Raw genomic sequence first — 25,922 nt, 5'->3', positions numbered from 1 at the left:
CGTCTAGGGTAGCCACAGGCGGTTATGGGAATTCTGCCTCCAATACTCTGTGCCGCTGTCCTCCGCCTCGCCGGTCAGCCATGACTGGCGATACCTCCTCCTCTCCTCCTCTCATCATGACTAGTCATTGATTTCGCGTATAGTCGCAACGAGAGTCAACGTCGAGGTGATTGGACGATATCCGATCTGTGAATAAGAGGCACGCTAGTTGAGACTGGAATCTCACACAGTCCAAGTGAGTGATTTGAAACCTCCGCCTATTAGAGATCGCTCAATAGTTGACGATACTCGACCGCAACAGCCCCGCCGAGGAAAGGAATAGAATCACTGCTCAGCGTCACTTCACCCAAGAGAGCAGGATGACGCCAGAGATGACCGCCGCGCACCACGATGTGACCGTGGGTTTGCCCCTCTCAAGTCATTGTTAACTTTTCTAAACACGTGACGGTGGAGAGACCTCATGTGATGAAGACTCGCAGGAAAACAGATCGAGGAATAAACCATGAAACAACATAGTACTCCGACTCGCGATGCGCCCGCTCCTCATCCACTAGTTAGATATATAGAGCCAAAACCTATTGGAGATCGTCAAACGGATACTCGCACTCAGAACTAAGAAGTTTCGATCATTTCTCTCGTGATGACGCCGAGCTTGTGAAGGACCAGCTTAAAATACAGAACTCGATCAGTATAATTACGACTCTGTGTTTGTAATAAATGAATCGATGTAAACAAGACTAATCTTCGAAACAAAGTAAATCTCGTGCAAGTTAAAGTAGACGATCGACTATTCACAAAGATATGCAGCCCATAAAAAAAAAAAAACCTACCTCGGTTTATCACAGTAGAGGCATCAGAACACTAACTGTGGACGTATATGATTACAAACCACTAAGCACTGAGGAACAAAAAGAACACTGCTCCATGTAAGTAATTTGGGACTGCTCCAGCTGTGTGGCTTAATCATAATACTCATGCTTAAATGCAAACAGTAACAGTAGCACCCCTCCTCTATCCCCAAAAGCCTGAAGGTCGAACTGTGGTAGGCCAACTAAGAAGCTACATGATCTCACTTCTCATGCAGGCAGAATACGCACAATGAGCAAATGATGTACCTATTAGACAGGGAAGAAGCATCGGAGCGATGAAGTACTCGAGTCAGCATGGAGCTAGCAAAGTCTCACACACCACTGACAATGGGTATTGAGAAATATATCCTCTCTAAGATCCCTGGCACCTCTCTCTAAGCTGATGAGCACACCGCCTCTTTCTCGGTGCTGGCTGAGATCATAGGCCGAATAGTGCACAGTAAGGAAACCTTCCACATTGTCAGGCAGACTATGTATCGCCCTGGTGGGAGAGACAACACCTGAAACCCACCTGGAAAGCACTTTACCAAATGTGAGCATTTAGCCGAACTCATGAAGTCATAGATAGTGTGAGGCCAACTGAGACTGCACACTCACCAGTGCTGCTTGGACTGGCCAGATTGGACATAGGTTTAACATCATCATCCTAACCGTCTCTCACTGTCAATATCCGGAGGATGGAAAGTAGGAAATCTCAGACAAATCATTTGCCTGCCGACAACTACTGCGAGCACGCCAGTCCCTGAATGCAGTTTCTTTACTAGCGTCTGTGTATTAAAAGGGTCTGGATGTTTCTGAAAGCCGAGTGGTCTCTTCGCGTTGCGGGTTGGCGAGTGGAAATGTGAAGCGCGCATAAGGTCTCTCGTGCCATAGAGGAAGCGACCTCATGATTACTTCTCAGTACCCACGTCCATATCTAATCGCGATAAAAATAGCGTAGAAGCGTGGAAATTGCTCTATCCAATTAGTTAGCACTCGTGTACAAAAAATCAGTATCCATAACGAGTCTGGCATAACCGGATAAGCATCGCGACTCGCGAAGATCCATTCAGTTGTATCCGGCGAGATTACAAAAATACACACTAAATGAAAAAATTCCGAGGCAGCCTGATACTCACTACTATTATGTAAAATATTGCCACTGTGCCCTACACGCAGACATCATATAGTCGTGTTCCCAGACAGCCAGTGTCAAAGACCACGAGTCATTTGCACGATGAGTATAATACCCATGATATGACTTGGCCAAGGTTAGCATGCACTCTCACAAGACTAGTGTGTCATTAAAAGATGCTCGTGCGCTTCAGCAGATCCAACTCTGTAATAGCGCACAAAGTCATGCAAGATCCCTGCCATACATCATTAAAGAGCTCGAACACTAGTATGGCGAAGCAAAATGATAGCGGTCACTCGGTAGTCTTTAATTCGCAGCTGTCTCAATAAGCATTCCTATTTCAGCGCTATTCTTTCCCACACTAACAATACATACCTTGGTCTGTGTACGTCTTGTTAACGGGAACACTGTTAACACCGATATGATTATCGTCGAGCCTTGAATTCGGTGCTGTCAGTGTTTTAGTCACATACTAATTTAATCATAAAAATGGCGGCCCTCAAGTAATCATACAGACACATTAGGATATCATGAGAAAAATTTAATTGGGAGTTTGGATACAAATGCTAGACGCAAAGATTGAAAGACCCCTATCCCCAGTACTCTAGATTTAATCTTCTATCTCACACTCTATTTCTAGAACATGCTGCCTGAATTTTCTCATAATGCCAAAAAACCACACACACAGAAACTGCATGTGTTGACTAGATGAGTCTATGGTATCTGCGTTACGTTTGTGTTACCCCACTTACAATAATATGCATGTAACTGTTAAATGTTCTAGGGAACCAAGACCATTCTCAATTTTTGTAACAACAGTGCTCCTAGTGACACTACTGTAATAGGAGATACCATGTTATCGATGTACACATTACATTTTAATATTAAATTAAGTTTGTTTAAAGATAAAACATAAGAATATCCTTTTACAAACTATCTTCCTATCCCAACTTCGTTTTCCTGTGGCAAAAGTAAGACTAGTAATTTTCAACGCACAAAAAACTCACTGACTCCACCGACTGCATAAAGAGAGGGCACACCGACATTACACAGACACTATAATCTCAATGACACACTCAGTGGATATCTTAGGCTACTCAACTATAATGACACTCATTCATGCATCTAGTGCTGCTTTGTGCTCTTTTTGGTGATTCGCCACTGTGGCTTATTTAAATATCGCGTGCTGATCTCTTGCTGAGCACACCTTAGAAGACTACAACTAATCTCTATTTGTGTGCCTGCATAAGATTTCCCAATATTATGACTAAAATAAAGTTGAGTTTGCTACTATGAGATGGTGCCACTGATTAGGTACTCCTTGATTCTTTTGCTCGGTACAGTGAAAGAAACAACTCGGCCTCGCTCACTACTTAGACTAAATACCTATACAAAGTGAAGTCCCACTGTTGTCAACTGCTCCTACTCTCTCCGCTCTGGCTCCTGTCTGTGGCTGACTTCACTGTAATAGAGAATTTAATGAACCTGCACAGTCTTATCACTAGTGTCACCACATACCTCAAGTCCTAGTGTTGATAAATTTCTCCAACTTAGCCCACGCTCTCAGATTACACAGCAGCAGCCGACTACTGCGCTACCGCAAAGTATGGTCCGAACCTCTTCCTCTCATGGTACCCACACACTTCTGCGAGAACGCATCAGAAGGAGATCCTGACGGACCCTCACATCATACTCCACCTCTCCCTACGGGTCATCAAACTGAGTTGATGGCCTGCTAGCTAAGATGATCCACTATATTGATCAAGTCAGTAGCTGCTGAACTCTGTGACCCCACCTGCCATATAGCAAGCTCTATCTCATAGGAGACCCTGCGCTATACACCATAGCTACCCACTGTAACACCCACCCCCCCTCGGCTATCATAATTAGTTAGTTATTAAACCGTAATGCGATGAGCAAAATGCATGGTCCAATATTATGAACGGCTGTCATAAGCACCTCGAGCATAAACCAAATCATCTCTGACTCACAGTTAATCCTCTCGCCCTCACTCCCGTCAGCATAGTATATCACAGTTCACAAGAAACCAACATACCTCACGCACGCTGCTCTCGACGCAACCTCCTTCTCTCGAGCTATAGCATACAATTAATCGCCGCCCACGGCCTTCCAATGTGAGAGTAGCTCAATACAACGTGAGACAATACTGAGCTATAAGCTGACTGCTAAGCCAAGGGCACAGTACATTTCCACTCCTTCACCATCCTCATAATGAACTCAACGCGCTCGCGCCAAACAGCAGTACCTGGCATCCTCATACTGTCCATACAGCTCGCCTCACGATACTGCATGATGTCGCAGACGGTATGATGCGTGTTTTATGCTATAGGAGGCATATACGTCGCAATAGCAGAAAACAATACCATAGTCCCACTTATCGCCTTCTCATATCATGCTCCTCCTTTATTAACTTATTCGAGCCTGAAGTCCTAGTATAGCGTGCCCCCACTACTTCCCCGAAGCCCAGACAACCTGCTCCTTATATTTATTACCTCACTAATCAGGGCTAAACTTCTTATTATCCTGTGTATCCCATTCTTTCTTGGTTCTCTACATTGTTACTAAGTGCGTAAATCCCCCTCTCCAACAGAATCCCCGAAAATAGAGACAAAAGTCCTCCACCCGAAAGTCTCTGTCTGGCCAGGCGCATCAAAACAGGCAACAAGCCTAATACTCTCTCTTTCAAGAGCCATCACCTCGTCAGCGAAGCCGCGTATACACTTACAACTCAGAAAATACTCACCTTCTCATAGTAATCCATGTGCTACTTATCTTATATGACCATAACCACACACTACAAATCGAATCCTGCGAACAAGGGAGAGACCTACCAACGCACAATAAATCATAAAAATTAGTCTCCATATAGTGATTTTGATGGCATTTTGTATTCAGTTCTTTCTAACCTAGAACTACGTCCTAGCTCTAATGATAATACCTACTTCGAGCACCTCGGAGTTGGCACCCTATATAACCCTTCAGCATAAGTCTGAATAACACCCATATAATCTCTCTATACCTGACACAAGTTCTTACTCGAAGGATGCAGCAGCATGGTCTGCAACACCTATTGCTTCGCACTCCAAACCCAGAGAGAGGCCAATAACGTCGATTTCCGTCCACACGAACCCTAATCCGAGTTATCACTATCGAATTTAGCGCTACTCCTCTCGTTTGGGAGGAGTTCCGAAATCGATTTAAGGAGCCGTTTAACATGATATTAATGACGACATCGTGAACGGATACAGCGTTAAATCGGTATATCGGCCATTAAACCGATTTAAAGTCGCAGTGTAGACCTGGCCTAAGTGGCTGTTAATTCCTAGCCAGGGTTTATAGTCAGCTGAGGAGCTAACTAGAAGCAGCTTAAGTGATGTGTTACATCCAGAAAAGAGAGAGTCGCAGGGGATGTGGTAAGCAGAAACCAGGCATGGAGATCTGGGGAAATACGAGAGACTCTTTTTATATATAACTTTATATTTATCAGTTTGCTCATTGTGGGGAGGAGAGGTTTAAAGAAAAACAAACCACCCTACATCAAAGAAATGCAGTTGAAGACTTTTGCCAAATTGATATCAACTTGGATTGAAATGCAGAATGGTGAAGGAGATTTGTCCCAACTCACAGGAGGACTTCCTTTTTCATTGCTCCGCTTCTCGTTCTGTCATATGGACCAGCATACTTAATGCTAGTTTACATATGGCTGTGTGTAAGTTGTGTTGGCATTGATCCATTTCTGAAAGCTGCGTACCTCTTGCTCAAATCTCAGTGGCAGAAGTTGCTTACGCTTCTGACCAATGGCAGGGAACTTTGTTTACTAAGGGAGCTGTTTGGCATGAGGAAAGTTTTCTTTGTGCCCCTCCTTTTTCCCTCATTTTGTTTGTTGTTAATGATGGCATATGGAAGCTATTTACACTGGAGCATGCTTTACTCTGGTGAATGAAAATGTTGGAATCCCTGCAGTATCATTCCAGATGCCTTATGTAAGCAGGCCAGGGAATGTCTGTGATAAGTTACATCAGTGTGGAGGAAATATTACCATCTCTGTGAGCAGTTCAGCTGGCTTATTTCTTTGCACCCTTTGTACTATGCACTTCCAAACAATGTTCAGATGTTTTTAGTTGGGAGAGGAGGTTCTTTACATGGATCACTCAGCACTGTGCAGAATCGTTTCCCATTAGCAGTATACTTGTGAGGGTGAGCAGATTCTGATGCATGCCAAGAAAAGAAGGGGGAAGTGCAAATGAGTCCTTGGTTTATAACTAGAATTAATTTTAGAAACTCTTCATCCAGTGGCTAAGCCTTCTGAGAAACCAAAGCATCCTGTCTCTGGTATGGCCGAGACGAACTTTTATCTGGAGCCTTGAGCCACTTTCTACACAGGAACAAATTGTTTTATTTGTGGGTTTTGTTTTGCAGAGAGTAAAAGGGAATCTAGTGTTTTTAGCTTTTCTTAAAACCTTGAGTAACCTCTGAAGGTGAAAGGAAGTTTTCAGACAACAGAGAGGGGAGAACTTAAATTGTTTGACTCTTCTCCTTCTGCCATCTCCAAATATCCTGCATCTGCATCCTGAAGCAAAGACTGACATGCAGTGGTGGAAGCAGCCTGCTCTCCGCTCTTCCGAGAGTCCGGTGAAGAGATCCTCCTATCTGACTGAGCCTGACGCTAATGGTAAATGCCATTGGGGCTGTTCCACAGCATGATTGGAGCAAAGGGAAAGGTTGCATTAGTCTGTGTCATTGTTATCGGGGGAGCAGCTGAGGAAATTAGTTACCTGGATGGCTGCCAAGCTAAAGTCAGAGAGTCATATTTTAAATGTATTATTATTCTAGCCAGATGATACGAGTGCCTTGGGATTCTAGATCAACCTTCTGGAACCCAGTGGGAATAAGCAGATAGAGTAAATGGAGTTCTGCAATGGGACACTTCACTAATCAGCCTTCCATTCTATGTGAGACTAGCATGGAGATGTTTGTTTTGGGCAGAGAGAATACATAGCAGTCTCCAAAAGTTTTTGTTTCTGACTCATGGCTCTGAGAGCTGTTGTTGTTTTTGCACTTGTTCCCACAGGGAGATCTCATTTGTATTTCAGCAGTGAGCATCTTGTGTATGAAAGGTTGGAAAAGTTTTTGTTTAATGCAGTGCTGCCTTTTCTTTCCATTCAAAATGGTGTGACTAAATTGATCTGACCTTAAGTTTTGATGCTTTTAAATCTTGTGGGTATTGTCAAGTTTTGGTGGTAGTGAAATATTTTTGAAGAAGAGAAATGAAATAAATCGGTTCTGATATTTTGAAAGCCTTCCGATCGTTTTAGGACTTGTATCAAACTGGGCAAGTCTGAGTGAGTGGATGAGGCACCTGGACACAAGCCCAGCCTACAAAGGAGCTACAGTCTATGAAGTAAATAAAGTGAAATTGCTTTCTAACTGTAGTTGGCCCACATGTCCTGGTGATGTTTCACAATGATGAAAAATAGGAATGGTATAAATATACTTGTCTCCATAAAGTAGCCATGTACTCTCAGCCAGTTGATACCAGCAGTTAAGAGGATTCCCACAGCTCACCCCCTACCCTCAGTTCTGGGTCAATTTTTACAGCTTCTCAGAGGTCCCTATTTATCCCTAACATCCTGCCATAGGTCAAATGAATGTTTATGGCTAATGTGTTGAGCTCATTTGTGAGTTTCCACTTCTGTTAATATTTTGTTTGCAGGATATATTTTCAGAAATTTTGTTCTCACAGGTGTTAAGCAAATTATAATAATGTATTTAGCAAAGATATATATTAATGCATTATTAGGATTATGAATTTAAACACTTAAATGCAGAAGTAGTAGGTGCCAGTTACAAAACTGTGTGCAGTTAAGGCAACAAACTAGGTTTCCATTATAATTCTGTTTCCTTTGCATGCTAATAACTTTTCTAAACATTTCACCATTCTGGGCTTGAAATTTCCATTTTTAGTCTCTGCTCCGAGAGAGAGGGGTGGGTGGGTGTAACTGGAAAAAAAATCATTCATTTGGGTCGTGGGATGACGTTTGGACCTTCTGCTGGGCAGAGTTCCCAATGAGGGCTTTGCTTTGTTGGGCTGGAGATTTGAAAATATAATTATTTTCTTTTTATATTGACTGAAAAATGTATATGTGCTGAGAGGTTAGCAAATACTGATGAAACCATGGTCCCTCTGTAATTCCATTAAACATTCTCTCTGACCAGGATACTTGTCAGCTTCTACTGTCAGGCTAAAATTTACATAAGGAAGTTGGTCTCCTTGAAATATGCGCACATGCATAATCCTTTTAAACATAATAAAGCAGATCCCACAATTAAAGGTCTCTAAGAAATTTTTGTCGATTATCTTTCATTTAAAAAATGCTGCACCTGTCGTGGATAAATAGAAAATGTTGGGCTTCAGCATTCTGTAGCATTGCATTCATAGAAGCTTCAGTGGAGGAGAGGATTAAATAGTCACCAAATTCATCCACATGTTAAAAAAAGACAAGAAAGAATAGACTGACTGAACATTGCATGTTTAGATCACTTTGAAGTTTGGGATCTCAAAGCTTTTTATGGTCACTCTGCAGCTGTGTTTATGTTCATTTGATTCCAGGTTAGAATGCAATTGTCATGCTGCATTGACACAATTGCTGTCAGTCCCTTGCATGCCATGTCCTTATAGGCAGTTACTTTCAATTACTTCTCCTTGGTGTGCTCCAGAATATTTGTCAGGTCTACCCTGGTGCTTCCAGGGGGGTACTACAGGAACTGAGTCATCAGTTTTATGGGGTTATTCTGGCATTTGAGAAGAACCTTGCTGCAAAGTGCCTCAGCAAATCTGCATGAACATTATAGCAAAGAGAGAAGAAATGAAAGCACAATTACAGTTTCCCCATACCCCCAGACAGTCTCATAACTAGGGCCCTACCAAATTCATGGTCCATTCTGGTCAATTTCACGGCTCTAGGATTTGAAAATGAGTTAATTGCATATTTCCAGATGTTTACATCTGAATTTTTAGGGTATTATAACTGTGGGGGTCCTGACCCAAAAGAGGGTCATGGGGGGGAGGGGGAAGGGTGTCCAAAAGCTGTTGTAGGCAGATTGTGGGATTGCCACCCTCACTTCTCTGCTGCCTTTAGACGTGGGATCTGAAGGCAGCATCCCTGGAGCTTCCTGCAGCCACAGGAGGTTGCTGGAGGTATAGGTGGGTCTGATCTTCCCCCATTCTGGGAGCGCCCCAGTCAGGGGCTCCTAGCTGCTAGTCCCAGCCAGGGCGAGTTGGGACAAGACTTGCTCTTCCCCTGCATGGTCGCTCTCTAGGGGAGATCAGACCTACCTACACCTCTGGCAGCTTCTTGGGCTGCTGCCCAGTTCCAGAGCTTCCTGCAGCTGCAGGAGGTACCTGGAGAGTGGGTCTGATCCCCAGCATGGCCACACTTGGAGGGAAAAGAGCAAGTCCTGTCCCTCCCCAGCCCGGCTGGGGCTAGCAGCTAGGAGCTCCTGGCTGGGGTGCTCCCAGCAGCATGGGGGAAATCAGACCCACTTACAGCAACTTTATGCAGCTTGGGTAGGTATCCAAAGGCGGGTCTGATCTCCTCCCCAGAGTGGCTGTGCAGGGGAAGAGTAAGTCCCTTTGCAGCTGGAGAAGAGGGCCTAGCAGGAGCCCTTGGTTGGCACGCCCCCTGCAGTCCTGTCCCTCCCCTACAATAGCTAGATTTCATGGGGGAGGTCTGATTTCATGGTCCATGACACTTTTTTCCACAGATGTGAATTTGGTAGGGCGCTACTCCTAACACAGAGATTAAGAATTTCTGCATAGAAACTTTGAAACAACAGGACTGGGGCTATTGTAGAGGGAAATCCAACTATTTCCCATGCTGAGACTTGGCAAAACTATTCGTATGTGTACCTCTGTAAGGAAACTAACTACAAGGTCAGTCTTCCTCCATGGTAAAGTACAAGACTGGAATTCAGAAGAACTGGGTTCATGTCTTTGCTGTGCCATGGGCTTCTTGTGTGACCTTGGGTGAATTACTTAGACCTAACGTTTTAAAAAGGTGACACGTGAATTTTTGGTACACCTCTACCTCGATATAATGCTGTATTTGGGAGCCAAAAAAATCTTACCACATTATAGGTGAAACCGTGTTATATTCAACTTGCTTTGATCCACCGGAGTGCCCAGCCCCATCCTCCCGGAGCACTGCTTTACTGTGTTATATCGGATGGCATTATATCGAGGTAGCGGTGTATCTCTCTTGTTTTTGGGTATCTAAACCTTAAAGGAACCTAATTTTCAAAAAGGATTGACTGAGCAACCATCAAAAACTTGGACATCTGCCATCACTGATTACTTTTTAAAAATTAAGTCTTAGCCTCTCTGAGCCTCCATTCCCATCTGTAAAACAGGGATAATGATTCTCTTGGACATGGGGGTGTTGTCTTTGAGGTAGTGCAATTACATCCTGCATGTCAGCAAGTATTTGGTTTTCACACATGCCCACCGACAATGTCACTGTCATAGGAAGTTTGCTATGTAGTGTCCCATAACTTGTTTCCTTGCTTTTTAGGGTTTCAGTTGGGGAGGAAATATTGCAGTTATCCCTAATACCCTTTTTTATACAAGGATTTTGTCTATGGAATCTTATATAAATGGTAGAGCACTCTTTGTTTGTGTGGCTCTTTAGAGATTAAAAAGACCCCAAAAGTTTTAAACTAACCTAGAACATGAAGATAGACAATTAACTTTTCCTCTTAGGCTGTAAGATGGGGATATTGATATTTACTTGTATTGCAGGAGTGTTGTGCAGATGAATTAATGACTATAGAGCACTCTGAAAATATAACACTGTCTATCAATGTTAAGTATTATGATTTAGTTTCTGTTGCTTGCTGTAGCCCATTACTCTTCCTTAGTCTTCCCTAGTATTCAGTCTAAAAATAAAGTGTTGCGGTAATTTTTTTTTTTTTTTTTCTGGGTTGCATGGCCCCTAAGAGGTTTTCAGAAGTTTGCCATCTCCTCTTAATTTGTTGCTCTTTATGGTAGAGGTATGAACCTGAAAGCATTAATGTCATGAACCAAGAGACAATCTTCTTATCTTAAATGGACAGGTGACTCTGTTTTGAGAGAATCTGGCATATCCTATTATAAGATGCTCACGTCCTTAACTGCTGAGTTCAAGAAAGCTGATCATAACATGCTAGCTTTTGAAAGCTGCTTCTTGTGAAGAATCATTTAGCCAGTGTCTACATTGTCACTTTGTGTTCAGGTGTCGCTTGATGCTTGTCACTTGTCTTATTACATGATACCTGACTTGCTTGTGTTCCAGACAAGGCTGGTGCATTCTTCCTGATCAAATTGGGCCTACTTAATTGTACGTATCTATCTCTCTCTTCTCTCCCCCCGCCCACCCCATCCTACGGATACAGATGGAGGCAGCTATGACATTGTTAATGATGTGTCTAGCCCAGCAACAGGGGACTACCATTCTCAGCAGAGATCTACTAGACACAACTGGGAAATGAACTACCAAGAGGCAGCAATCTACCTCCAGGTGAGGCCTGCTATTCAGTGTTGTGGTAGAAGTATCCACCCTGTGTTTGAAATTGTTCATCAAGGGCTTGTGAACAGGGGAGTAACCCTTTGATGTGTAAATTGGTAATGTGGGCTTTTAAATCATAATCATTATTAAATATAGAAAACTGTATTTGTGAAGTTTCGAAGTTGCAGAGTTGATTCTCTATATGGGAGTGTCTCCTTATAGCTAGAACAAAAGATGAGGACTTGGGACACTTACGTTCTATTCCTAACTCTGCCAGACTCACTGTGTAATTGTGAGAAAATCATTCAACCTCATTCAAGTCTAATGTGAACTCATGTTTATCTTGGAAGTTTGCTGAGTTAATACATTTTCTGTCTGATAATGCGCACACAGTAGAGATCCAAGAATTATTCTTGTTGCTGTCTTGACCAATTGCCATATTGATGATGTCCTTGAAATGAAGTAGACATAACTTAAATAGCACTCAGATTGTGTATCTGAATAAGAGGGCTTAGCAGCCCGAGAATGTTCTGAATTGGTTAGTTATCAAAACGCAGAATTGGTTCTTTTTCATTCTGCAAGTTTGTTTTTGGTAAGGCCTGGATAAGAATTCCCTGCTGATGTAAAGCTAGCTCTGTGTCTGAGTGGGAGCTTGTTTCATCTGGTTTAGGTTTTTTCTCGTTTGCAATCTGGATCACCGAACTGTTATATATTAACAGTTAAACAGAACATGAGCTTGCACTTAACAGTTGAGAATTGGCTCTTTCCTTGTGAGATGACTACATGGGATGAAGTTGTTACATAAGAATGGCCATACTGGGTCAGACCAAAGGTCCATCTAGCCTAGTATCCTGTCTTCTGACCTTGGCCAATGCCAGGTGCCTCAGAGGGAATGAACAGAACTGGTAATCATCAAGTGACACCATTCCGTCGCCCATTCCCAGCGTCTGGCAAACAGAGGCTAGGGACATCATCCCTGTCCATCCTGGCTAATAGCCATTGATGGACCTATCCTCCATGAATTTATCTAGTTCTTTTTTTAACCTTGTTATAGTCTTGGCATTCACAACATCCTTTAGCAAAGAGTTCCTCAGGTTGACTGTGCATTGTGTGAAGAAATACTTCCTTTTGTTAGTTTTAAACCTGCTGCCTATTAATTTCATTTGGTGACCCCTCATTCTTGTGTTATGAGGAGTAAATAACACTTCCTTATTTACTTTCTCCACACAGTCATGATTTTATAGACCTCAATCATATCCCCCCCGCCCCCTTAGTCATCTCTTTTCCAATCTGAAAAGTCCCAGTCTTGTTAATCTCTCCTCATATGGCAGCCATTCCATACCCCTAATCATTTTTGTTGCCCTTTTCTGGACCTTTTCCACTTCCAATATATCTTTTTTTTTTGAGATGGGGCGACCATATCTGCACACAGTATTGAAGATGTAGGTGTACCATGGATTTATATAGAAGGCAATATGGTAATTTCTGTCTTCTTCACTATCCCTTTCTTAATGATGCCCAACATTCTGTTCGCTGTTGCCTGCTGTTGCACATTGAGTGGTTGGTTTTGAGAACTGTCTGCAATGACTCCAAGATCTTTCTTGAGTGGTAACAGCTAATTTAGACCCAATCACTTTATCTGTGTAGTTGGGATTGTTAGCTCACATTTATAGTGTCAATCACCTCTTAATGGAAAAACTGTCCTGTGGACCTGACCTCATCTCCCACTCCTGACCACAAGTACCAACCTCCCATCCATAATTGCTTAACATCCTCCATAATAACTGCAGCAATTGCTTGCCTTACCTAGAAATGTAATGTTACGGACATATTTAACTGTCCCAGTTGGAAAAAACTAGCCAGCACCAGGGGACAACTTCAGACAAACCAGCAAGTGCTCTGCAGGTCACCACTGGTCCATAGCTTGCGAACCTCTAGTTTAAACAATAGAAGTGGCTGCTTGATGGTCTTATATTGAAAGACAGAGCTATTTAAACGTAAGCTCATGGGAACCATAACAGTCTTTTTCTTATGAGCTATAGTAGTAGTAAAGTACTGCTGTAAATCGGTTGCAAGCAAACTGTTGGAGTGGAGTAACTGAACTTGAATGTTGTTAAGATCGTGAAGCAAGAGGGAGTGATGCATCAGCATATAGACCGCTTTAATTTTTCATAGTCTCCAGCTTCCCACATTCCTTTCCGGAATGTACTGGACAGTATTTGTGTTCTACAAAAGGATGTTCCTTGCACAATCATTTTGTGAGGTCGCGATAAGAAACCATGACTGTTAACCAGCTGGCCCCGAGCTTATCTGAGTTCTTTAGAGTTCTGTCCTGGATAAGTTCATCAGTTTGATGTGGGAAGTCACAAATGTGGAAATAATTAAAAATAAAATCCCAGAGTTTATCTGAAGTTGGCTAAGTTTTTTTTTGGCTACCCTGCAAAATGACCTGGACACGTCTTTCTCCTAAGAAACTAATAGCTTTCTAAAAGGGAAGCTCACAGCTCTTAATGTATTTTGTACTACTGAAATAAATATATATATAAATACAGGAAAAAATGGGGTGTGCCTCGTGTATAATATATGTAATGTTACCTACTGGTTAGAGCAAGGCCTTGGGACCCAAAGCTTCAGAGTTCTAGTCCTATCTCTGCCACTTGAAGAAGACACTTAACCACTCAATGAATCAGCTTACCAGTCTGTAAAATGGGAGTAACACTGCTTCCCTCAGAGGGCAATTATGAAACTAACTCGATGTATGTAAGATTTGTCTTCCTTGGTTGGAAGATGCTCTTGTAGTGTAAAACATTAGTAATGTTGCTGCTATTATTACCTACAGGAAGGAGAAAACAATGATAAATTCTTCACCCACCCCAAGAATACCAAAGCGCTGGCTGCTTACCTCTTTGTACACAATCACCTTTTCTACCTAATGGAGCTCATCACGGCACTGCTGCTCCTGCTGCTGTCCCTCTGCGAGGCCCCTGCTGTCCCCATTCTTCGCCTTGGCATCTATGTACGTAGTTCAGTCAAAGAATGATAACGTGAGTGGATGGGCACAGAGAAGGCAGCAGCACCAGAAATACCAGCTGGTTTGTTTAAGGGCATGGGGGGCACAGAAATAGTGTTTTGCACTGGATATGGATAGAGAAGAATTCCTTTTCCATGAGATCAGGCTCACTCAGGCCAATGAGCAAGACAGGACGTGTGTATGATGCTTTTAAAGGCCGCCATCATCCCAGGCTATACTCCCCAGGATGTATTCAAACACAATCATTAGCAGCTCTTAGAATGCAAACATTTCAGATCTTTGTCCCCTGGTATATTTGAGAATAGCATTCTAATCCCAGCTCTTGCTCAGATACCTCCTGTAATGTGGACAAGTCGTTTAAGCACTGTGCCTCAGTTTCCCAAGAGTTATAATGGATATAAAAATATTTACTTCTCCCTGATTGTGAGAATTCATTTTAAAGTGCCTTGAAGCTTTATGGTTAGATTTTTTTTTTTTCAAAGGCCCAGCTTCCCTTTCTGTGGGTGCAGTGTGTCTGCAAAAATGAATTATGAATGCAAATCAGAGGACTTGTCTCTACCTCATTGTGGCTACAGATCAGATAGTGAGAAGTGCAAGCACTCTGATTTGTGAGTGCAGCTTGCACCTGCAGACAGAGAAGCTGACCCTAATAATTAAGTGCTAAGGCTTATAACCATGGTTATTCAGGGTGCTATTTCTGATCATCCATAACTTTTTCATATATGCAAGCGCTTTCTCCATCCAGCTCTTATTCCCGTACTGCATTGGGGAGTATATGCCAGACTTGGATCTTTCCAAAAAAAAGTCATTTCCGAGTTACAGATGTGCAGAAACTGTGCTGAGCTGATTTGCATGGAAATACTTATCATGCATCAGTAGCTCATCAAAAATGGCAAAATAGTTTTCATTGACTGCTTATCACACGCTATTTCTGGGATAACACCAAACAGAAAACATTTTCAATCAAAGGTAACCCTTGTTAGAGAAAGTGCTAAGTGATATGAGGCTGGATTTGTCCAAAGTGCTCAGCAGCTGTTGTCAGTTAATGCTGAACATTAATTTAACCCTTAGAATATTAGTGCAAGGCTAACTTTAAGAATGTTTAAAAGACAGAGCGCTGTTTGTTCTGATTGTCCAGATGTTTTCAATCTATATTCAGGTCTTCTATATCTGTAGAAAAAGCCTGACTGCTACAAAGCAGAGGTTTGTTACAGAAGTCACAAGCTTCTTGAGAAGGGAGGGTAAAACTCTGGTTTCTGGAACCAGTGGAAATGAGAGGTAAAATTTACTGGTGGTCTGATTGCAGATCCATGCCACCCTGGAGCTCTTTGCATTAGTGGTTGTGGTCTTTGAACTTTCTATGAAGATGAGATGGATGGGCTTCTACACCTATATCAGACACAAAAGAACCATGGTTAAGGTAAGCTGCCTGCCCCACTGCCTGTCTGTCTTCAGTGTTATTTCTCCTTCAATGTCTTCTGTAACCAAACAACCAGAATAAATATTGGGCTATTAAATATAGGAGATTTGAGTTGTCTCCCAACTTATGTGAGCTATTGTCCATGTCTGAATTTTGGGGTTCTTTTCACCGCCTTAAAAATCTCTTTCCCTCGTTATCACAATTTCAAAACTATGGAACACAGCTAGTATCCCTGTGTACTATCTATGAATGTGTACCACTCAAGATACACTTTCACAACTTTTGTTTCCTCCACTTGGCGAATGCTATTCCATTGTCTGGCTGTTGGGAAATGGCATAACAGTAATGCAGGCCATGCTTTCTCTGTCTGTGCCTGAACACTACAACTCTGCTCTTGCTTTTCTCTATACTGGCTGTCACTCGTACAGTTCAGCCAACATAAAGAAGATTTTTGTCTCACTAATCAGGAATGGGGAGGGAAGAAGAGGAAGTTACCTTTGTAATGCTGATCACTTCCCGTTTTTTCCCTCTCCTTGCAGACCTGTGTGCTGTTAGTGCAGTTTGTAGAAGCAATAGTGGTTTTGGTGCGTCAGACCTCGCATGTCCGGATAACACGAGCTTTGCGGTGTATCTTCTTGGTGGACTGTCGCTACTGTGGAGCGGTCAGAAGGTGACTGGCTAGCTGGCCAACTGGCTGATTCCTCTAGTCATGACTGAGAAAGAGATCAAACTAAAGCTTTGTGGTTGTCCAGGCCTTTTTCATAGAGACTTCATATTTACCCTGGAGATATGTGAGAGAGCAGAATAGTAGCAAGGCAGTCTCAGAAATGTTACTGTACCTTTTAAGTCTCGTGTTTTGGCCCTATTGGGAGGCTGTATGTCTTAACCCTGCAGAAAGAAATTGACATTGTGAAACTCGCATCATATGCGTTACCTGAAAACTGACTGCAAAGAAACTAAATATGGTTTGGAAAATTACTTGATGTTCTGGGGATCATATAGCATTGTACTGCTGCATGGGAGACTTGGGTCTAGGGAATGAGTTTGAGATTCTTATTTCTCAGAGCTAACAGAACTTAACAATGTGCTAGAAATCCTGAGCATTCCAATCCCAATCATTGAAGTGAGAGATGGAAAAAGACTGAGTAGATTCTCCAGTTTATTGGCTTGCCAATGTAGAATTGATCTATCCTCACTGTCTTGTGCACATGCACAGGTTTCAGTTTAAAATATGGCATAAATGTTTGCTCCTTTTCAGAAACCTGCGACAGATATTCCAGTCTCTCCCTCCTTTCATTGACATCCTCCTCCTCCTCCTTTTCTTCATGGTGATTTTTGCCATCCTAGGTAAGTTAGCTTAACTTTTCACAAAGGCATCTGCTTTCTTGTATGGCACCTTGCAATAATTATTGTCTATGTGCCACAAAAGAGCAGGGGGGAATGTAAAGCTGAATGGACATAAGATGTCTTGACGAGTGCTTCACTTCCTTTCTGTCCGATTCATTTCATAATTATCTGGGAGGTGAGGGCAGGTGAAGAGTTGGAAAACATAGGCATCGGGGATTTCCGCCCCATAAGTTAACATCACAAGTGACAAGAGAAATAGGGAACTTTGCCAAAAGGAGTTCTTGTATGCTTTGTGTGTGGCTTCCAAGTTCTGCTTAACCAACTTCAGTCTGCAGGTTCAATTTAAACTTCTGAAAATTACTGTCTGTACTGTGCCTTGTACAATGCCATCCTCGGACAGTCTCAGAGAATTTGCTTTTCAGAGGGGTCATTTGAATGTATGTTAGTAAGTACAAGGAGTCTACGGTATCGGAACTGGCACTGTGTAGTGTATACAATACCTTTTCACCTTCATGGTATTAGAGAGCTTAACAGTTGAGTGACTAAGTATGCCAAGGATGGTGAGCTTTTGGCACACAGTGCCTCTTCTGCAAAACAGTCACTGCCCAGGCTAAGGGTCAGCCAGTGTGTCCAAGCTTACAGCATGCCAGGTCTTCAGTCAAATCATGGGACTTTGTGAAATGAAAGCATGCTCTCTGGGTCTCTTGACCCTTTGTAACACTAGCTGGGAAAGGCTCTGAGGGGATCTTCAACTATAGGGGCAGGTGCTAAATCTTTGGACTGAAGAACCTCTTGCTGTTTTGGAGAAGGAGAGAGAGTAGGAAAGAAAAGGGAATAAGAAAAATGGGAAGGAGAGAGGAAGCAGAGGTTTGAGAAATGGAAGAGAAAATAAAACCAATCAAGATGGAATAAAATCAGTAATGAAAGGGGGGAAAAGAAGGAAGGAATGGCAGATCAGGAAAAAAGCAGGATTTGGGTTTGTGAATCCTGTCTTCTGCAGAAGCATGTCAGTACTGGTGACAAGGGCATGGGGCACCTTTTCTCTCCCTCAGCCACCTTCTCTCCTGATATCTTCTATCTGTCATCTTCGATTCTGCTCCTTATGTTTAGAACAGTGTTCCAGATTAATCTGGGATGGAGATTGTGGGCCTGATTCTCACATCTTCTTCTTGTCTTTTACAATTGTATAAAAATGTGAGTACAGTGCTACCAAATTAGGATTCCCCACTCACTTGCACCCATTTAGCATAGGTATAAATGCTGACACAAGGTGTCCATGCAGTGGAGAATGAGATCTTACATCTTCATCCTCTGTAAAGCACTGTGCACATGCATTATGCTGCATACAGGTATTAAATAACAGAGCGTTTAGGTGATGTTCTGGAGTTTTATAGCCACGATTTGAGGATAGCGACTCTTACATTTTATTTCAAGCAAAATATAATGGTGGTGTTTTTTTTTCCCCCCTTCTCATTTCCTTCTTCCATTTCTCTAGGTTTTTATCTGTTTTCTTCTAACCACTCAGATCCCGTAAGTAAACAACAAATTCATCAGACTTAGCTTTTTAAGACCCATTTCGTCATCTTGAAAACCAAATTCAAATCGTCTATATGGTATTGATATTGTTTTTCTCCTGAATGGATTGTCTGTCTCTGGGGGTGCAGTTCTTAACTGGAGTTAGCAATAAGAAGGACAGAGGGCCATGACTGACCATTTTATTTTTTTTAATGTAGTTAACCAAGGATCAGACCCCAATGGGAAAGAGTAAACGATACCCCCTCAGTGTCAGGAAATCCAAAAGGGGACACTATATTTGTCACCCCCTCTTCTTGATGTCTCAGGGCAAACCACATCACCCACTACATGCAACTGCATATTTAGTGCAGTGCATGACACCTGTGGGCTGATACATCAAGGAAATTGATGCATCTTGCTGTCCTGCTATTAATGCTTCTGCCTGGATAAGTAAGTGAATATCCCCAATAAAGAGTTGTGATCCCAACACAACTGCTGGCAACCTCTCGTGATACACCAAAACTGGGATACTGGATCACAGGTTTAAGGGAAATAGTACTTTTCCATCCCAAGTGGGAGGCAGTTGGGTCTGCAGTGAAAGAGTGGTATAAGAAACTCTATTCTCATCCTCCTAACCTATGATGGCCTTACTGCTCAACAACCAAAGGTTCCAGCTGCCAAGTCTGACCACTATTGGTAGTAACCTACAGGAATGTGCAGACAGGCTTTATTTTTTCAACTCTTCACATGCCACATCTTTGTTTGCCTGCAGAAGGGGCATGCAATTACATGTCAAGAGCTACTGAGAGAGGTTAGGGGATGAGTTAAGGAATTCTGTCAATGTTGGGCTGGTTTGTATTTGTTTTCTCTTTCAGTATTTCAATACCTTAGAGAACAGCCTTGTGAATCTCTTTGTTCTTCTGACCACTTCAAAGTAAGTCCATGCTTCCTTTTGCTGGAGCTCCCTCCCATCCCCTCACCCCTGGGAAAAAGTCTCTCACAGCAGATCTTTTATTTGTGAAACCTCTGGGACTGCTGCTGTGACCTCTTCTTTGTAGCATGAGAGCAGCGTTTCCCAACGGGGAACCTGTACTTTACTGCAGCCTAATGTTCAATGACCTGCCCCGAAGGAACTGCTCTAGTTCACCCTTAAGTATTATGAAGCCACTAAAGGGGCAGGATGGTCTCATTGTTAAGGCACAAGTCTAAGAATACAGAGGTCTGAGTTATGCTCCTTTTGTCTGCCACTAACACACTACAGGCACGGGAAAGTCACTTCACCTCTCTTTCCGATCTGTAAAATGAGGATAATGATGCTTCTGCATTTTCTAGGATGATTGTGAGGATTAATTAACTTGCAATCCTTGGAATAAGATCTCTGTAGAACTGCAGAATATTACTGTTGATTAAAACATAAATAAATCAGATATTTTGTAAGTTCCTGTTGCCCATCAAACTTCGGGGATGTTTAGGGATACATAATCTTCACTGCATTTCAAACTCTTGCAGCTAATGTATAGGTTCATAATGTGTATATTATGTATAGCTGCATAGTCTGCATAACCATATGAGGATGTTGATTTGTGTATGCATATACACAGTTCCTGTGCATAGTATGATCATCTAGTCAGTGTGAAATGCTGTATGAATGAGACTATTCTGGCTGCTAATAAGTTGGCTTGTATCTTTTGGGGGGCAGTTTCCCTGATGTGATGATGCCATCTTACTCTCGGAACCCCTGGTCCTGTGTCTTCTTCATAGTGTACCTCTCCATTGAGCTCTACTTCATTATGAACTTGGTAAGTTTCTTACTGCAGCTGGGACTCCCCTTCCTCTCATTTTGATATTAGTCCCCTTCCCCTGTTCTCCTGAACTTACTGTCCTGGTATGAACAGGCACTGTACAAACTTCTTTATGTGACTTATTAATGGTAATAGGAGCTGTGTAGCCAAATACCTATGCACCATTTAAAAATGTAACTCTGGGTGTGTGCTCTTGTTAATCCTTTGGTGTCTGGGTTGCTTAGAGATTCTTATTAACTCTACTGTACCTTGCATTAGCACAGCACTTAGCAAAACCCATACTGCTGGCATCTGTTGTGCCTCTGTGGTGCTTATTCATAAGTATCCAGATGCCATGTGGCATAAGAGGCCATATGCTGTAGCGATCAAAGCCTGACTTCCGCTTTGTCTCGTCTGTTTCTTTTCAGCTTCTTGCTGTGGTGTTTGACACTTTCAGTGATATTGAAAAGAGGAAGTTCAAGTCGCTGCTGCTGCACAAACGCACAGCCATACAACACGCCTACCGCCTGCTTGTCAGCAAGCAGGTAAGGGATATTCTCTGTGTGTGCAAGAAATACCCAGCCTGTGTCACTGGAAACTGTCACTGACACCCACCAGTAGCACATCAGAAGACACTGAGTGTTTAAAGAGGTGGTGTTCCACCAGCAGTAATTGATGACAAAGTTCAGTGTGGTCAGAAACCTGAAGGGTTCAATAGATACAGGACGGCTAAGTGGCAATGAAAGGGAATGTTAAGCCTATAAATATATTTTGCAGGTTGTACACACGCAGGGAGAAGAGGGATGGTTTAGCATGGTGAACTGATGGTATAACAAAGAGTAATGGAATGAAATTGAAAAGGGAAAGCGTAGGTTAAGTATCAGTAAAAATATCCGGGCAGTGAGCTCTGTTAAGCTGTGGAACAGTTTCCCAAGGGAAGTGGTGGAAGCCCTATTGCTTGGCACTTGAACTGGACAGAACTTCAGTGCAAGATTCTTCTCTGTTCTTCCACTGATCTGGAGACCAAGCAGAGGAGCTAATCCCAGGAGACTTCCTCTATCTAGGTTCTAGAGTAATAAGAGCGTGTGCCTTCTTGAAGTGGTAGCAACAGCATCTTGTCCTGACAAAATCTTGCTTAGAAGCAGTCCTAAGAGACAATTATATGTTCCTATGTTTCCTCCTACAGCATCACTTATGACAACCCCTTTCTGTGTTTCTAGAGACCGACTGGTATCTCCTTCAAGAAGTTTGAAGGGCTGATGCGGTTTTATAAGCCTCGGATGTGCGCCAGAGAACGTTATCTAACTTTCAAAGCACTGAATCAAAGCAATACAACTTTAGTCAGGTAGGATGCTGCTGCTGTAACCTAGAAAAGGGCGACATTCTACAGATTCATGACGCTCTGGGCCCATACCATATGTCAGAGGGAATGGTGTTGCTTATCAAGGAAAATCAATCCCAGAATGCAGGCATAAATGCAGCCTGGGGTCGGGAAACACTTCTTGGATTCTTGCCTTCTTGGGCTATTGGAGGTGAATTTGTGCTTGAAAGAGGAGTCAGTGTTGATCCCTTGCTGCTTTATGATCTTCCCCATCGATGAGTGGCTTTCCCTTCTGCCCCGTTGGAGAGACAGTACTGCGATGATAGCCATTAAGCAGAAGGAGATAGGTGAAAGACAGAGGTCCTTGGAATAAGAGTGGGGAAACCGAGGACCCTATTTGGACATGAGACACCCAAAGAAAGGAAAACTTCTGCACATGCAATGCAACTTTAGCTTAACGTGTTCCCAGTTAACCGGCAATTGGTTATGTCCCCTGGCATGTCACAAAAGCACCACTCTCCTGGAGTTCCAAAAAACACTACAGAACCCTGCATTAAGAGTCAGAGTAATTATTGCTGAATCATGCTGTTGGGTGGGTCCAGTTAACTCCAATTTGGATATAAAGAGATGAGTGTGTCTTTGGAGGAGAGAGTCCTAGAATGATAGGACAAGGAAACCCTGAAGGGAAACTCAAGGCATAGCTAAGCTTGGGGTGAAATCTTAGGGTGACGCTTATGTGGTTGTAGATAATGGTTTTCATTTCCCAATAAAACTAAACCTCCAGGAAGGGAGTGAATCTGGATGCGAGTTCAAAATCTGTGTGCTCTGTTGAGGATGGAATATGGGCCAAGAGTCAGATTGTTAAAGAGTTTAGGTGCCTAAAGGTTCAACTAGGCACCAAGTAAGATGATTTTTTTTTTCCAAATCTGCATCTTTAGGCATCTAAACACCTTTAAAAATCTGGCCCAGGCTGATTGTCAGTCATTTTTACTTCACATGCTTACAGGGGTCTCTTATCTCATGTCTTTGCACCAGTTTTATTGTTGCTCAAAAGTTTAAAACTACCTTTTTAAAACCAACCAACCAAAACCTAGCAAGAAAGGAATAGTTGTGCTTCCAGGTTGGTTCAGGTCCAGTTATTTGTAAATGGCATTTTTCAAACCACGCAACTGATCACTCAGCTATCAGCCAGGAGGCTTATGCAAACCTTAATATTGGTGACATCTTACCTTATTTATTTATATGCATGTAGTGCATGCAAGTAAACATGCATATAAATAAATAAGGTAAGATATCACCAATATTAAGGTTTGCATAAGCCTCCTGGCTGATAGCTTACAATATAAGTGAAATCCAGGTTTCACTGAAATCCATAGCAAAACTCTCCTTGAGGTTCAGTGGAGCCAAGATTTCACCCTAAGACTGTATCAGTCTGTCAGGCCTTGCTTGCAGAAATGTGGTAGCCTTTTACTCTCTCCTAAGGCCCACTTGCATTTAGGAAAACCTGTGACACAAACAGTGGATGAGCTGAATGTTGATTTTTCATATAGTTTGAACAAGGAGTTAAGAGAAATTAAGGGAACTTCTCCCGAAAAGAAGGTCTGGCATGGAAAACCTTCCCCCCTCTCCCACAATCAGGTGACACAATTAGGCATTTGATATACTTAAATAGTGAAGCATTTGGTGCTCACAATGGCACAATCCAAATACCACCGAGATTTGATCTGATTCACCCTTTTATCTTTCTCTCTTACAGCCTAAAGGATTTCTACAATTTCTATGAAGTTGTTGGCTTAAAATGGAAGGCAAGTATTAAATGGAGGAGAGTGTGAGGAGAGAAGGGGATGAGGACTGGAGGGAAGTTTATGGAGAGAAGGTGGAGGAGAAATAGACTGTGGAACAAGACGAAATGACATGGGGAGAAGATGGGTCTTGCTCCATTCTCTTATGGATGTAATTTTGACCTACTTTGATAAATTTCTGCTCATACCTCCTGCTGATCAGGTCTGTTCCACTTCCAGGCAAAACGAAACCGCGAGCACTGGTTTGATGACCTTCCACGGACAGCATTTCTTATATTTAAAGGTAACTTGCTGTATGGATCACTAGATGATTACCCTGTTGTGTTCATTCCCTTTGAAGCATCTGGCATTGTCCACTGTCTGAAGACGGGATACTGAGCTAGATGGACCATGGCTCTGACCCAGTATGGCCGTTCTTATGGTCCTATGTTTTAAATTCAACATGTGTGGAAGCATGTACCTGTTCAAAAATCATCTCTTTTCCAAAAAAAAAAGAGGCCTTCTGAAAGAACACATTCTCTGTACACTACCCAACCTTAAATACAGTAACAGTCTAAAATACTCCAGATAAACTGCTGAGACAGGCACAGTTGCTAACTGCTGATCCACTCAAAAGGCACAGTATTCTGGCCTATTGGAGGAGGACATCTGTCACATAAATATATATTCTGTGTACTGACCCAGAAACCAACTTTATAAAATAAGGAAAGTTTCTTAGCAAATATCTTGGACCCACCCATTGCTGGATTCATCTTCTGGTACAGCATGCAGGGGGGTCTGATGCAGCGATCCAGCTTGCTAGGACTGGCTGAGTCTAGGAGATTGGTTTCTCAGTATCCGAGGCTGCAGCTCTCTTCCAACAGCAGCCGGCTGTGGAGTGGATTTGCAGTCTTCAAGGGGTTGCTGGTCTTCGAAGTCTCTGGTGGATGCCACATTTGCACAGAGCATGTGCAGCTGCTGTAAAGGAGAAAATAGTGGTTATAATGTGGCCTAGATACAGCCTTAAACGTAATATATCCTCTACATGCCACTGTTGCAAATGTCCCAGTTTTTCCTTACCAGTTTGTAACCCTGAATAAGTGGGGTGTGTTTTTTTTAAAATATATATGTATTTTAGTTACTGAACCAAGGATAATGCAGGCAGCTACTGGTACAAGATCCCTATGCAGCTGTGCTAATGCACTTTAGCCCGGAGTTAGAACACGTCCCCTGTTCCAGGACTGGGCGGTGACTGACATCTCCATTTGAACTGTGCACTACTTTCAAGATGTGGGCAAATTTGGAACTGCAGTAGGGTGAGAACTGTCACATCACTGTCACTTGAGTTCTAGGTCAGGATTTGAACTCAAGGCATAAGTGAAAGATATGTAAGTGCACTATTGCCCACTGTGCTACCTAGACCCTGTGCTGAGAATGGATATGAAAAATGAGCCCAGTTAATGTCGGAGAGGTCATTAAATAGATACGGAGGAAGAAGAGGGAGTATTTGGTACACGTGTGAGTTTATTTTTAAGTATTTTTTGTAACAAACATCTATTTGTTTGTAATATTTCCCTTCTTCATACAGGCATTAACATTCTGGTGAAGTCCCGAGCATTCCAGTATGCCATGTGTAAGTGTGAAAAACAAAATCTCATGATTTTACCTACTCAGCTTTCTTTGTTCTTCAGGGTGGAGATTCTCTCTGCTGTGCGTTTGTACACTGACTAGTGTAATGGAACCAGATCTCTGACTGGAGCCACAATACACACAATTCCTGTGCTTATCTACGATCAGGGAAGGAGTTCATGTGTGTGTGCATGTGAGATTCTCGTAAGGACTAGTTTGTACATTATTTTGAAGTGTGTTTTTATGGGACTGGTTTCTTTAGAAGCTGGATCTTACATCCTGTTGCATTTCAGAGGGTGCGTGATTACATGTCACATACTTTCAGTTTTGACACCGCAGCTGAGGATGTTGATAAAAGGACCTGACTTGACGCACAATGCTCCTGTGGTTTGCTGTACTTCAGAAAGTGCAAACAGCTTAATTCCAAGGGGTATTGCTTGGAGTTTGTACTAAGCAGAGCAGCAGAATTGCTGTCACGCTTCTCTAGAGAGGAGAGCATGTTTGACCCTTGGTCCCACTTGTTACGCTAATCTCTAATTTTGGTTGAGTTT

The 25,922-nt window shown here is 42.5% G+C and overlaps 1 protein-coding gene across 2 annotated transcripts in view; it reads left to right on the top strand.

Moving 5' to 3' along the window:
• The window catches only part of TPCN1 (two pore segment channel 1), a 77,128-nt gene that overhangs the window by 32,845 nt on the left and 18,361 nt on the right, over window positions 1-25,922 (top strand). For both annotated transcript variants that reach the window (XM_032768342.2, XM_075060158.1), the window contains exons 3-15: window positions 11,434-11,558; window positions 14,386-14,562; window positions 15,884-15,997; window positions 16,537-16,667; window positions 17,256-17,344; window positions 18,840-18,874; window positions 19,735-19,793; window positions 20,559-20,658; window positions 21,069-21,185; window positions 21,861-21,985; window positions 23,718-23,766; window positions 23,983-24,046; window positions 25,331-25,375. In XM_032768342.2, coding sequence (XP_032624233.1) covers window positions 11,434-11,558; window positions 14,386-14,562; window positions 15,884-15,997; window positions 16,537-16,667; window positions 17,256-17,344; window positions 18,840-18,874; window positions 19,735-19,793; window positions 20,559-20,658; window positions 21,069-21,185; window positions 21,861-21,985; window positions 23,718-23,766; window positions 23,983-24,046; window positions 25,331-25,375 — 1,230 coding nt within the window. The remainder of the gene's footprint in view (window positions 1-11,433; window positions 11,559-14,385; window positions 14,563-15,883; window positions 15,998-16,536; window positions 16,668-17,255; window positions 17,345-18,839; window positions 18,875-19,734; window positions 19,794-20,558; window positions 20,659-21,068; window positions 21,186-21,860; window positions 21,986-23,717; window positions 23,767-23,982; window positions 24,047-25,330; window positions 25,376-25,922) is intronic.

This window comes from Chelonoidis abingdonii, chromosome 22 (genome assembly GCF_003597395.2).
Source record: "Chelonoidis abingdonii isolate Lonesome George chromosome 22, CheloAbing_2.0, whole genome shotgun sequence".
In the NCBI taxonomy this organism is placed as follows: Eukaryota; Metazoa; Chordata; order Testudines; family Testudinidae; genus Chelonoidis; species Chelonoidis abingdonii.
Note: the sequence above shows the minus strand (reverse complement) of the source record. Positions and strands in the feature narration are given on the sequence as shown.